General features: G+C 43.6%; 1 protein-coding gene across 1 annotated transcript in view; it reads right to left on the bottom strand.

Annotated features, from left to right (window-relative positions):
* LOC124546791 overlaps window positions 1–14,720 on the bottom strand; it is a 142,842-nt gene that overhangs the window by 60,804 nt on the left and 67,318 nt on the right. Inside the window, exon 4 of the mRNA XM_047125063.1 lies at window positions 7,786–7,913. Coding sequence (XP_046981019.1) covers window positions 7,786–7,913 — 128 coding nt within the window. The remainder of the gene's footprint in view (window positions 1–7,785; window positions 7,914–14,720) is intronic.

Raw genomic sequence — 14,720 nt, forward strand, 5'->3', positions numbered from 1 at the left:
TTAATAATGTGGAATTTGATTCAAAAAGTAATTTATACCCTGCAGGTTTTGTTAATGATGTAAAGATTGGATTTACTGTAGACTGAACTGAAAGCCACGAAGCAAGACAAGCAGGAACTTCACTGAAGTGTGACAGTATAGAATGGAGATACAATATACCAGAAAAACGACACTTTCGATCAATTATTTCTGGAAAGTGTTAGTCACAGGAGAAATGTAGAAATGTAAAGAATGAATTCATGAGGGCTCCTAGGTACAACAAACAGATGGAAATAACTTGAAAAAGTTTTGTGAGGATTTGAATGAGAGATTAAAGTATGAGGGTCGGAGCTTTAATAGTAGCAACTGTTTATTTACGACTTATACAAAACAGATACATGTTTTAAGGTTTTACTGCACTGAAACTAGTGGACAGCTTTGTGTATAGCCCATTATAAGTGATGCGAACGTTGTAGGATCCACTCAGCAGCGCCAGTTGTGTTTATAGTTCGAGTGGAGCGGTCTGTTGTTTGCCGAATCTCTGTAACTGTTCTGAAGCGAATGTCATGAAGTGACTCATTTAAATTAAGAATCAAGTGGGAGTCACAAGGGCTTAAGGCCAGGGAATGTAGTGGATGGTACAGCACTTCCCAGCCCCAGCACTCAAACAAATCTGTCGGAACGTGTCCCATATGTGCCCGTACCTTGTTTTGCAAAATAATGAGTGGGTCCTGTAGAAAAAGTTTCCACTTCTTTCTATTCGTTTTTGGAACTACAAGAGGTTTGCACCAGGTGCTGGGGATAATTATTAGTTCAGTATTGACCATCTATGTTGTTGACTTGTATTGCATTGAACTGGGAACCTAGAAACGACGGAGAGGCTTCGTCCCTGTCGTAGCCCTCAGTGGTGCACAACCCCACAACAGGCTACAGCAGTCCACTCGCCCCACCGCCGCCCCACACCGATCCCACGGTTATTGTGCGGTTCGGCCCCCAGTGGAGCCCCCGGGCACGTCTCGTACCAGACGAGTGTAACCGCAATGTTTGCATGGTAGAGTAATTATGGTGTGCGCGTACGTGCAGACAGTGTTTGCTCAGCAATCGCCGACATAGTGTAACCGGGTTAGAATAAGGGGAACTAGCCCACATTCGCCGAGGCAGATGGAAAACCGCCTAAAAACCATCCACAGACCGGCCAGCACACCGGACCTCGACACTAATCCGCCGGGCGGATTCGTGGCGGGGACCGGCATGCCTTCCCGTCCGGTAAGCAGCGCGTTAGACCACATGGCTAACTGGGTGGGTTGTTGATGACTTACTCATTGATACTAAATACTGAGAAGAACACTGTGAAATTTTAGATGAGAGTTGTAAAGCCACTCAGAATCGAAAAACGATTTTGAGTCTGAAAAAGTAGGAGTTCGTACAAATGAGTTGATATTTTTGGGCTTACAGTTTCTATGGATGTAGTTAGGAAGGGGCAGAGAAAATAAAAGGCCCTAAGAAGTGCCAACCTTCCATGAACAAGAGACTTTCAAAATCATTATTAAGGCTTTATGGATTATGTAAGAAATTTGTGAAATGGCAGAATTTGAACAGTCCACATTTAACGAGTTAACTGGAATCCAAAGTTAATTGTGTTTAGGACGAAAACTGTCAAAAGCCGTTCGAGGAGTTAAAACAAGAATAGTGTAGGGATGAAATTTTGAGGCACCCAGATTTAAATAAACTGTTTCACTTAGGAGCAGATAGCAGTGGATATGGGACTGGAACTAAGTTATTTCAAATTTTTTAAACTGAAGAGGAACTAGATTTTAAGCTTTCGCTTTTGCAAGGAGAGCATTGAGTATGTTTGAAAAAAATTGTTCTGTAAAAGTTCAAAAATTACTTGTGGGGGCACCAAGTTACAGTGTATACTGACCACAAATCTCTGATTTCTCTAAAAAAAAAAAAGCTGTAGTTGATAAACGGTAGATTAGATCCTTCAACAACACCAATCTGGGATTAAATACGTAAAGAGGATTCACAGTTCCATTCCTGATACTTTGTCCAGATTACAAGTTGAGGGAGGAGATGGTAAAGCAATCAATGGAAATGATCACACAAAAATATTTTGCATAAAAGGGATCAAAGAAGAAAATGAGATTAAGAGAATTAGCAGAAATATGATGAGGAACCGAATAATGAGGAAATTCGAAAAATAGTAAAGAAAAAATTGGGGAGGAAACGAAAGGATAAGTTACCAGTATTATATAAAATTAATGAAGGTGTATTGTTCAGAGGGACAAGTGAAAATTCAGGTGATTGGAGAGTATGTTCACCCAAAGAATATGCAGACAAAATGAAAGACTAGATACATGCTAGTTCTGATGATGTAGACCCCAAGAACTGCTTATAGAGATTAGCAAAATGAATTTACTTCTATAATATGACTAGGAGAGTTCACAACAGAATAAAAATTATAATAGGTATCAATGGTTTAAAGTTAGTAATAATACCAGCAGACTGCTAATGAAAGTGTAAAACCAAACCACCTAATGGAATTGGTAGTTGCTGATTTGTATGGGTCTCCGTGAAAAGTGAAGTAAATTTTAGTTATATTGTAAGGTGGCTATAATTTCGCAACTTACAAGCACTCCTCTACATACTATGCCGTGATTTACAACCGCAATTAGGTATAATTTGATAGGTTTATATATATATATATATATATATATATATATATATATATATATATATATATATATACTCATACAATGGTTTCTCAGAGTAAATTTCCTCAGAAATAACCCAGCCTGCGATTTCCGAGGTAACGCTTCCTCGTTCCTCTCTGCTGCGTCCAAGATTTTCAGAGTTTCCAAAGTATTATCCAGTTATCCTTTCGGCCTTACTACAATATCGGCCAGCTGCCGCTGTATTGTGCTTCCGCGCTTAGGTGCCCAGACCGTTCGTCTCGGCACTTCCTGTGTGAAGCAGGACCAACACACCTGTGTGGGCTTTGCCACCCAGGGTTTGAGTTGCGCCTGCCGTTTCATTTCCATTGGCGTTTCAACCTCTATTGCTGGAGGCAATCATTCATTACACCCTTTAGATAATAAAGACACTCCGTCACCTTTCATGCAACAAGCGTTAACAACTATTTACAAGGTGTACGTGACAATGTCAGTCTTCTTTATATATATATACACACACACACACACACACACATATAAAGAAGACTGACATTGTCACGTACACCTTGTAAATAGTTGTTAACGCTTGTTGCATGAAAGGTGACGGAGTGTCTTTATTATCTAAAGGGTGTAATGAATGATTGCCTCCAGCAATAGAGGTTGAAACGCCAATGGAAATGAAACGGCAGGCGCAACTCAAACCCTGGGTGGCAAAGCCCACACAGGTGTGTTGGTCCTGCTTCACACAGGAAGTGCCGAGACGAACGGTCTGGGCACCTAAGCGCGGAAGCACAATACAGCGGCAGCTGGCCGATATTGTAGTAAGGCCGAAAGGATAACTGGATAATACTTTGGAAACTCTGAAAATCTTGGACGCAGCAGAGAGGAACGAGGAAGCGTTACCTCGGAAATCGCAGGCTGGGTTATTTCTGAGGAAATTTACTCTGAGAAACCATTGTATGAGTATAGGCGGCGTTCGGAAAAATCTGTAGAGAGGGAGAATATTCTGTGGTTTCGAGAATATGATTCGCCTTCTGAGTTACGAGGGAGGGGAGCCGAGCTTTGCTCGGAAGCCACCGGTGGAGAGAAGAGGTCTTCCGTTTGGAACAACTGGGTTTGACAGTCGCTCAGTATCAGCTTTTGTTGGTACCGACGGACTTGCTGTCTTTGCTCTCACGAGATTTTATAGTTAGAACGGTTTGGCACTGTACTGTTGCGAACTTATACCGCCACGCGGGATTAGCCGAGCGGTCTCAGGCGGTGCAGTCATGGACTGTGCGGCTGGTCTCGGCGGAGGTTCGAGTCCTCCCTCGGGCATGGGTGTGTGTATTTGTCCTTAGGATAATTTAGGTTAAGTAGTGTGTAAGCTTATGGACTGATGACCTTAGCAGTTAAGTCCCATAAGATTTCACACACATTTCAATATTTTTTTTTTTTTGAACTTATACCATTCTGGACTTCGCCTCCGGGTAAGGAGTCGTCGTTGAGTGCTCATCGTTCAGTGATTGAGAGCACTTCTTCTGCCTAAACTCACGTTTAGACGTTATCTGAACTCCGCCCTTGTGGCTGGCTGGAAGTTCGCGCTTTTCGCCTGTAGAACACAGAGAAGAGAAGACGGTATTATAGTGTACAAATCAGAGGACCGCCTTCTGGCGCCCTAGTGTTTGAAAGAGTTTAATTTGTGGCTGTAGCTCTTCCATCGTCACAGACGTGTAAAAGAACCATCACTCCGAAGCACCGGACGCAGTACATACGGTGATATTGCTAATTGCTTTGGCTTATTAGGGCTATAAAGTTAAACAGCTGTGATCACGTAAATTTTATTTCCAATGGTGTTGCATCCACTGTAGTGTCTTCTAGTGTTTGGTACGTAGATGATGTCAGTCGTCTCACGTTATTTATATTAGATCGCGTAGCCATAAAAAGGGGCAGATTTGGGCAACTGATCAATCGTATTAGTTAGAAAATTCATTTGTATCTCTTTATGTCCATCGCACATTGATATATAAACATTTGTAATAAAGGGGGTTTTAATCTACAATAAATGTATAAGAGGAAACAGCATTTATCATTTAGTAGTTACTAGTTCCCTTAATCATTCATTTATGTTTATGTTGTAATTTATATGTTAAAGAGCAAGAAGGAGATAATCACCACTAAGAGATCCTAAGATCTGCTTCAGGGAGTAGTCAAACAGGGCGAAATCTTCATTTTGCTTTCAGTATTTCCATTGCGCATATTCATTTTACACCCTCCTGGAGTCGCATCATGAATATGGCTTACCCTACCAGGATCCTAATTAGAGTCTTCTGATAGTAGCCATAAAGTGGTTTGAAACCTCGGAAATTTTCAAAATTTTTCTTCTCATTTATAACGTTTAGGTGTTATTTATAGTGATCACTAGCTTGCATGTATGTCCGCAGCTCGTGGTCGTGCGGTAGCGTTCTCGCTTCCCACGCCCGGGTTCCCGGGCTCGATTCCCGGCGGGGTCAGGGATTTTCTCTGCCTCGTGATGACTGGGTGTTGTGTGCTGTCCTTAGGTTAGTTAGGTTTAAGTAGTTCTAAGTTCTAGGGGGCTGATGATCATGGATGTTAAGTCCCATAGTGCTCAGAGCCATTTGAAACAAGCCAGCTTGCATGTATAGTTTACACTGGGAAAGTAACGCGATAACATTAAAAAATAATACAGGGTGTCCGAAAAGTCTTCCCCTGATTAAAGGCTAGAAGTAAGATACAAATATGAAACTTGTGTCGAATTGTTTAGAACTATCAAAGGTTTTTTTTCTGCTTTAGGTTCGCAGTACGTAAGTAGTGAATGAGGTGCAGTGCCCAAGAAGCCATGTTAACCAATCAGGAGAAGGCACAGTGTGTCCTGTGGTACCATGAGACAGGATCGCCAACCACAGTGCAGAGACACTTCCATACAACATTTGGAAGGAATCCACCTGATGTCAAGAGCATTAAAGCCTGGTATGAGAAGTTCAAGAACACAGGATCGGTTGCTGACCTTCCGAGGTGTGGTCGACCAAGAACCTCAGCAGACAGGGTGGAAGCTGTAAGGCAGTCTTTTCTGCGAAGTCCGAAGAAATCGGTGCTCAGGGCCTCACGTGAATTACAGATGCCAAAAAGCTTTCTCCATGACATTTTACACAAAAGTTTATTGCTTCGTGCACACAAAGTGCAAATCGTTCAGGCCTTGTTGCCCAATGACAGTACACGTCGATATGACTTTGTGGTCGAAATGCTATCACGTATTGAGGACGATGATGGTTATCTCAGACGAATTGCCTTTTCCGACGAAGCGACCTTTTTCGTCAGTGGAGTAGTGAATCGCCATAATGTGCGCATTTGGGGTTCACAACCCCCTGGCGAAGTCATGGAGTGCACCAGAGGCAGTCCAAATGTGAATGTTTGGTGCGCGCTGTTGCACGATCGAATTGTCGGGCCATTCTTCTTCGCTGAGGCTACTGGACGGAAACTGAATATCGTCTAGATGTGCTACGTGCTACCAAGGGTGTTCATGTGGAAGTTTACTAATGTGTGAAAAAAACTTTGATAGTTTGTAAACAATTAGACACTAGTTTCATGTTTGTATCTTACTTCTAGCCTGAGTTATCAATTTATGTAATCAGGGAAAGACTTTTCGGACACCCCGTATTTGCGTATTTTATTGTATTTCTTTTCAGAGGCGTTGTGCTTCAGCTCGCTGGCTGCAATTTATTGATGTTTATGTCATGCCATTTGTCGTTGTATTTGTTTGTATTGTACCGACACTGCTCGTAAACGAGGTTGCCATTAGTTTAGCTTTTTTATTGTGGATATTTCATGTTACATGTCGGTTGCTTAATAAATGTGAGTAGAGTAAGTTGTGTGTACTTTTAAGGGAACTCTTATCAGAGATCAGTCTATGATAACTAGGGCGAAAGTGCGCTTAGTAGCACAATAGATCGCTAGTTGTAAAGACATAGAAATTGCAGATACACGGGGTAGTCAAGAAAGCCTATGGGATGTGAAAGAGTTAGCTTTCTTAGCAGCACATGTCACAGGTGAGGAGAATACCGATCCAAGGGAACTTTTGAGGATGATAGACACAATCAAGCCCGTCGTGGGCAATCTGATAGCGAAGATGAGGAACAGAGACACACTGAGGCAATCGTAAAGATACAAAATGGTTCAAATGGCTCTGAGCACTATGGGACTTAACATCTGAGGTCATCAGTCCCCTAGAACTTAGAACTACTTAAACCTAACTAACCTAAGGACATCACACACATCCATGCCCGAGGCAGGATTCGAACCTGCGACGTAGCAGTCGCGCGGTTCCCGTAAAGATACAGAAGTACAATGTAGGGAGTCCAAGTGAACCCGGAACAACTAAGAATCGTGGTAGATCGCCGTCGGTGACATCGTCACGAGGCAGCTATCAGGGGTGCGCGGTGATGACTTTTTTGAACACCAAGAAACGGAAAAGGAAAAGAGCAGAAGATCACCTAACAGTAGGGGAAGGGAAGTCACAATAGGAGAGAAGATTTAGATAACGTCAAATTGCCTTAGGTCCACAAGGATTCCTTTCCATAGGTAAACTGAACTACGGACAACAAAGCAATTTTAGCATTATCATATTTTCTGAAAGCAAAAGTAGTGAAGAGAAAGGAGGGGAGGGGGGACATAGCACAGTACACAAAAATTTATTTACCTCATAATTTATTAAATACTGAAACTATGCTGGGAGTAACAGATTCCACATAAGCAAATCCACAAGTATCGAGATAAAATACGTGACTGCAGAATCTACAACTACATCCGCTAAATATGTAGCCAAGAGGCTTAGAATTGTAAAGTTGGATCTAATATGAAATTTTCGAAATCTGATAAGGAAAATACGGGGAAGTACAAAAAAGGGTATGGACAACTTTGCACTCTTTTTCTAATAAACACACGAGGATTACCTATGTAGAGGTGTCTTGCAGAGAGTTAACATTACAGTCAGAGAGACAAAGAAAATAACTGTGAAAGCCAAATAAATCAGGAAACAGATTCCAGGAACTGAGCACTTACGGGAGGCTCTTGGGCCTTTTCGTCACCGCTCGTTCATATAATGTATCTGAAAAGAGGAGAGAAAAAGAGTACTTACCGTGTGTTCGAATGCGAGGGGAACGAAAAGTTGTGAGAGGTGCGACACACCAATTGAGAGCAGCTGCGCAGCATTTCGCCAGTCGTTGGAGAGCTGTTCCAGGTAAGCCGTCGTCCCGTTCTGGAATTCTGGAGCAGAAGACAGACGACATACACTATGTGATCAAAAGTGTCCGGACACCTCCAAAAACATACGTTTTTCATATTAGGTGCACTGTGCTGCCACCTACTGCCAGGTACTCCATATCAGCGAACTCAGTAGTCACTAGACATCGTGAGAGACCAGAATGAGGCGTTCCGCGGAACTCACGGACGTGGTCAGGTGATCGGGTGTCACTTGTGTCATACGTCTGTACTCGAGGTTTCCACACTCCTAAACATCCCTAGGTCCACTCTTTCCAAGGTGACAGTGAAGTGTAAACGCGAAGGGACACGTACAGCACAAAAGCGTACAGTCCGACCTCGTCTGTTGACTACAGAGACCGCCGACAGTTGAAGAGGGTCGTAATGTGTAATAGGCAGACATCTACCCAGACCATCACACAGGAATTCCACACTGCATCAGGATCCATTGCAAGTACTATGACAGTTAGGTGGGAGGTGAGAAAACTTGGATTTCATGGTCGAGCGGCTGCTCATAAGCCACACATCACGCCGGTAATTCAAACGACGCCTCGCTTGGTGTAACGAGAGTAAACATTGGACGATTGCATAATGGAAAAACGTTCTTTGGAGTGACGAATCACGGTACACAATGTGACGATCTGATGGCAGGGCGTGGATATGGCACATACCTAGTGAATGTCATCTGCAAGCGTGTGTAGTGCCAACAGTAAAATTCGGAGGCGTGGTCGTGTTTTTCATGAAGGGGGGTTGCACTTCTTGTTGTTTTGCGTGGCACTATCACACCACAGGCCTACGTTGATGTTTTAAGTACCTTCTTGTTTCCCACTGTTGAAGAGCAATTCGGGGATGGCGACTGCATCTTTCAACAAGATCGAGCACCTGTTCATAATGTTACACGACAATAACATGCCTCCAGTAATGGACTGGTCTGCACAGAGACTTAACCTGAATCCTATACAACACCTTTCGGATGTTTTGGAACGCCGACTTCGTGCCAGGCCTCACCGACCGACATCGATACCTCTCCTCAATGCAGCACTCCGTGAAGAATGGGCTGCCATTCTCCCAGAAACCTTTCAGCACCTGGTTGAACGATGCTGCGAGAGTGGAAGCTGTCAGCTGTCATCAAGGCTAAGGGTGGGCCAACACCATACTGAATTCCAGCATTACCGATGGAGTGCGCAACGAACTTGAAGACATTTTCAGCCAGTTGCCCGGATACCTTTGATCGCATAGTGTACTTGGAAACAACCAACATTTTCAGATTTCTGTAGAAGCACAACTTTCACTTTTTGCCTTCACCATAGAACATAGAGAGTATGAAAACAGAATTTACTTTTTGGAACTAGATCAATATACGCTGTCGGAAATGGTAAGAATTATAGCATGGACACCTTGTCGAAACGTTACCAAACTCGTACTCCAGTATTTTTATGCCTGTGGGATGAGATGATCGAAACTCCATCCTTATCCTTTTCAGACATTCCAACAGATGAAGAATGATGTGAGTACACGATGGTTATTGTGTGTGTCTAATGCTAACAGAATTATTAAGAGGTAGATCACAAAACAAAATGTCCAGAGGACAGGTCTGTGCAGCTTATCTCCATCTTTTTGGCTTTGAGAAAGGTCGAATCTTTCACATAAAGGATCCGAGAATATCATTCCGCCAGATCGCACAAACAGTTGGTTGTAGTGCGATGACTGCAGAACATGTGGTGACGAGGTGGACTCAGAACAACAGCGTGGCCATAGGACCACTAACCGACTGTGCCAGAAGCTTAAGAGAATCGTCAGGGAGAATCTGTGTGGAAAGAAGCGGGATATTGAAGTACTGAGGAATGACGAGCTGCATTTGAGGTTCCCTAATGCTGTAGACACTGCATTAATAAACTCCACAACATGCAATTCCATTGAAGAAGAACAGACATCTCTAAAAAAGCCAATCACAGAAACTGGACAGACAAATATAGATACAAGGAAGGTAAATACAAAAAAACTGTGGGCAACAGAAGAAATAATTCAATAGATCGACGATGAGGGTTCAAATGGTTCAAATGGCTCTAAGCGCAATGATACTTACATTGCTGGCCATTAAAATTGCTACACCAAGAAGAAATACAGATGATAAACGGTTATTCAGTAGACAAATATATTATACTGGAACTAACATGTGATTACATTTTCACGCAATTTGAGTGCATAGATCCTGAGAAATCAGTACCCAGAACAACCACCTCTTGCCGTAATAATGGCCTTGGTACGCCTGGGCATTGAGTCAAACAGAGCTTGGATGGCGTGTACAGGTACAGCTGTCCATGCAGCTTCAACACGATACCACAGTTCACCAAGAGTACTGACTGGAGTATTCTGAAGAGCCAGTTGCTCGGCCACCATTGACCAGACGTTTCAATTGGTGAGAGATCTGGAGAATGTGCTGGCCAGGGCAGCAGTCGAACATTTTCTGTATCCAGAAAGGCCCGTACAGGACCTGCAACATGCGGTCGTGCATTATCCTGCTGAAATGTAGGGTTTCCAGGTATCGAATGGGAGGTAGAGCCACGGGTCGTGACACATCTGAAATGTAACGTCCACTGTTCAAAGTGTCGTCAGTGCGAACAAGAGGTGACCGAGACGTGTAACCAATGGCACCCCATACCATCACGCCGGGTGATAACGCCAGTATGGCGATGACAAATACACGCTTCCAATGTGTGTTCACCGCGATGTCGCCAAACACAGATACGACCATCATGATGCTGTAAACAGAACCTGCATTCATCCGAAAAAATACGTTTTCCCATTCGTGCATCCATGCTCCAGCGTCAAGGGTAACCGCAGCCATGGTCTCCGAGCTGATAGCCCATGCTGCTGCAAACGTCGTCGAACTGTTCGTGCAGATGGTTGTTGTCTTGCAAACGTCCCCATCAGTTGACTCAGGGACCGAGACGTGGCTGCACGATCCGTTACAGCCATGCGGATAAGATGCCTGTCATCTTGACTGCTAGTGATACGAGGCCGTTGGGATCCAGCACGGCGTTCCGTAGTACCCTCCTGAACAAACCGACTTCTTATTCTGCTAACAGTCATTGGATCTCGACCAACGCGAGCAGCAATGTCGCGATACGATAAACCGCAATCTCGATAGGTTACAATTCGGCCTTTATCAAAGTCGGAAACGTGGTGGTACGCATTTCTTCTCCTTACACGAGGTATCACAATAGCGTTTCAGCACGCAACGCCGGTCAACTGCTGTTTGTGTATGAGAAATCTGTTGGAGAGTTTCCTCATATCAGCACGTTGTAGGTGTCGCCACCGGCGCCAACCTTGTGTGTATGCTCTGAAAAGCTAATCATTTGCATATCACAGCATCTTCTTCCTGTCGGTTAAATTTCGCGTCTGTAGCACGTCATCTTCGTGGTGTAGCAGTTTTAATGGCCAGTAGTGTAACATCTGAGGTCGTCCGTTCCCTAGACTTAGAACTACTTAACCTAACTAACCTAAGGACACCACATACATCCATGCCCGAGGCAGAATTCAAACCTTCGACCGTAGCAGCAGCGTGTTCGGGACTGAAGCGCCTAGAACTGCTCGGCCACAGCGGCCGGCTGCCGATGAGGGGGTAAAGAAGAAATACTTTAGTTGATCGACGAAAGATGGAAGTATACATATGTTCATATGTTCAGAAAAAGAGAGAAATTCAGTAATAGAATTCACTTAGGAATGAAATAAATAAGAATTACAGGGAAGTCAAAGTGAAAAGGCTGCAGAAATAATGTGAAGGAATCTGAGCCGTGCGCGCGCCCTACTACCGATTTTGGTACTCGTTGAACCTCAGTGGTTTCGTTGCTGAGTTCGGCTTTTTGGGCTTCGTATGTGGTGACACTCTTGGCAACAGCGCGAGGCTAATTTAAGATCGAGTAAATCTTGCAGAAGTGACTGTCTGCTCAGGAGGCCATTATCTGGAGGTCGACGTGTTGACCTTTAAACGTAGCCATCTTGGAATGGTGGCCTGTGGTGAGGTGTCGCAGTGGGCTGCTCTCTGTGTTTGGGTCGCTGGAGTTTACTTCGGGGGCCGCGCCTTCGCCTACTAAAGACCTGTTTCCTAGTCTGTTCTCGAGATGACGAGGCTGCACAATGCGGTTCGTTTTGGCGAGTTCCCTGCTGCCTTGACTGGTGGACGTAGCAATCTGCATCTTCCGTGATTGACTTCGGTCTAACGCATGGTAATTTCCAAGAAGCGTTGCGTATCGAACGCGAGAGCTCTGACCGATACATATTGCACTACGACATAACTCGAACGCACGGCTGTCATAGCGGGAGATATGGAAAATGTGCAGCCCGTTGCCACGGAAACATCGCGTTATCGTTTAGCGTTGTGAATAGGAATGAGTGCAGCCGCTGTAGTCTCGAGCCCCAATACTCTTACTAGGCGAAAGTTAATTCGTCGATTGCGTAGTGTGCAATCTCGTATGGAATTCTGTTGTGAATAGTGGTTGCTGCCAAATGAAGATTTCATAAATTGTGTGATTTGTTACGGAAACCGCTGTGTGAAACTTCTAAGAAAGCTGCCAAATCTGATTTCCCATTTCAGTTGTAATGTGCATGGTGTCACAAAACTCATCGGAAAGGAAGAACTCATGTTTCGACAATTGTAGTTTGACCTCCGAAAAGAGTATTATTTTAGTCTCGTGTTAGGTAAAAAAACTACCCTACAAACTACTGCTTCCGAAACTGAGTTATCGACTACCGACAGACACCGTTTGTGACTATTACGAGTTCTGTCGAGAAGTCTGGTGTGTGATAGTCACGAATGACAGTGTTCCGATTGGTGGACAAAACAAGTAGCTTGAATAAACAAATCGCATATAGCCGCTCGGAAATACAAGAAAGGACGACTGCTAAAAAACGAAATTGGACACAACATAGATTTTCGGAGGCACTGAAAGGGAATCCCGAAAGTATAACTGACGGGCAAGAAAACTTTAATGCTTCTCATAAAGGACTTCATCCTACCAGGGACCAAAGTTATAACAGACGGGATTAAGTCCTACAACATCTTGAAGAAAAAGGATGGATTTATAAATCAACATGAATTTATAAATCATTATCGCCTCTTCGGACGATCCATTTGTCCACACGCAGATTACAGAGCGCTTGTGTTAATCTGTCAAATCGTCGATTAAAAGAGAGAGCCGCCAGGGAGACAGGGTCGATCTGTACCTCCTCCAGTACCCGTATTTCCACAATTTGCGGCTGCGTGAGAAAATTCAACCTTCTCAGACTCTCCCAATATTTCTCAGAGACATATGTAGAATGTAACCGGATAATGGAGACCAAGGATTGCTCCCGGCTGCGTATACAACCCGCGGAAATGAAAAAGACGTGGTTGCCGAGTAAAGTGAGTGAAATCACTAGTTTCCTTTGCAGTTGACGTTAACTTAGTAAATGTTTGGTTTTTTTTTTCCTCGCTCTAGTTACCACAATAAACAGGATCCTTGTTTGTCGCCACAAGAGTCGCCTGGTCGATATACAGGGTGAGTTACTTACTAACATTGCCACGTAGAATAACTTCGAAAGTCTGATAGGACCTGAAAAGCTTGTGGGAGAACAGTTGCATTGGACAACGGGGGCCATAATATGACGTTGGTTTTTTATTGCTAGGTTGGGTCACTTCAGAGATATGAAGGTCAAATTTGTTTTTTTTTTTAATGGGATGCTATATTTTGGCACTTATTTTCTGATAGCGGCTATCGAGACGAATCCAACGATGTGTAACAGTAAGATCTTTGAAGGTCAACGAAGGTCAAAAAGGTGGCATGAACGTCCATTTACAGAAGGTGTTCGAAGTGATGAGCATTGGTATGATTGCAGTGCTGTAATCTTCTTATCATGAATTGAGTGGTATCCCTTACCACTTCGGCACTTATCGAAGCACATGCTCTGACAATTCTCTCCCGCATATCTTCAGGTGTAGTTGGAACGTCTTTATAAACAATGTCTTTACGAATCCCCTTAAGAAAAAACCCAGAGGTGCAAGTCTGGCGAACGAGACGGCCACGACAAATATCCTCCGCGTCCAAAACATCGATTTGGGAATTGTCTCTGCAACTCATTTCTAGCCATCAGCGAAAAATGTGCCGGACACCCATCCTGTTGATACCACACTCTGTTCCTTGTTCCTAAGGATATTTCATCCAATAACAGATCTAATGTTTATTGCAGAAATGTGGTGTATTTATTACCATTAAGATTTCCTTCGATGAAATACGGACCTATAATTCTGTCCTCCAGGATCCCACACCATTCACCGACCACGGTGTTTGCTGTGTAACTTGGCGCAGCCAACGCGGATTTTCAGTTGCCCAATAATGCATGTTATGCAAAGTAACATTTCCATGGTTCGTGAATGTAACCTCATTAGTAAATAAAATAAATTAATAAATGTGTCATATCTCTGAATCTTAAATTGAGCCCATCGGCAGAATTCAATGCGATGCCTACAATCCGTACCAGTTAATTCATAGTGCAGACTGTTACGGTAAGGATGATATTTATGGCGATGCAGAACACCAACAACACTGCTCTGGCTCATGCCAGATTCCCTTGCGATTTGACGCGAACTAACACAAGGATCTAGAACGACAGTGGCGAGAGTACCAATTTCCGTTTCCTCGTTAGTAACTTTCCTTTGCGGGATATGTTTCCGAAGCTTTAAAGATCCAGTTGCTCTCAATTTATCATACACATATTTAAAATTTAGATGTACCACTTGTAGGGTGAGTACGTTGGGGATATCTTTCAGCGTAT

This window comes from Schistocerca americana, chromosome 1, assembly GCF_021461395.2.
Source record: "Schistocerca americana isolate TAMUIC-IGC-003095 chromosome 1, iqSchAmer2.1, whole genome shotgun sequence".
NCBI classification, from domain to species: domain Eukaryota; kingdom Metazoa; phylum Arthropoda; class Insecta; order Orthoptera; family Acrididae; genus Schistocerca; species Schistocerca americana.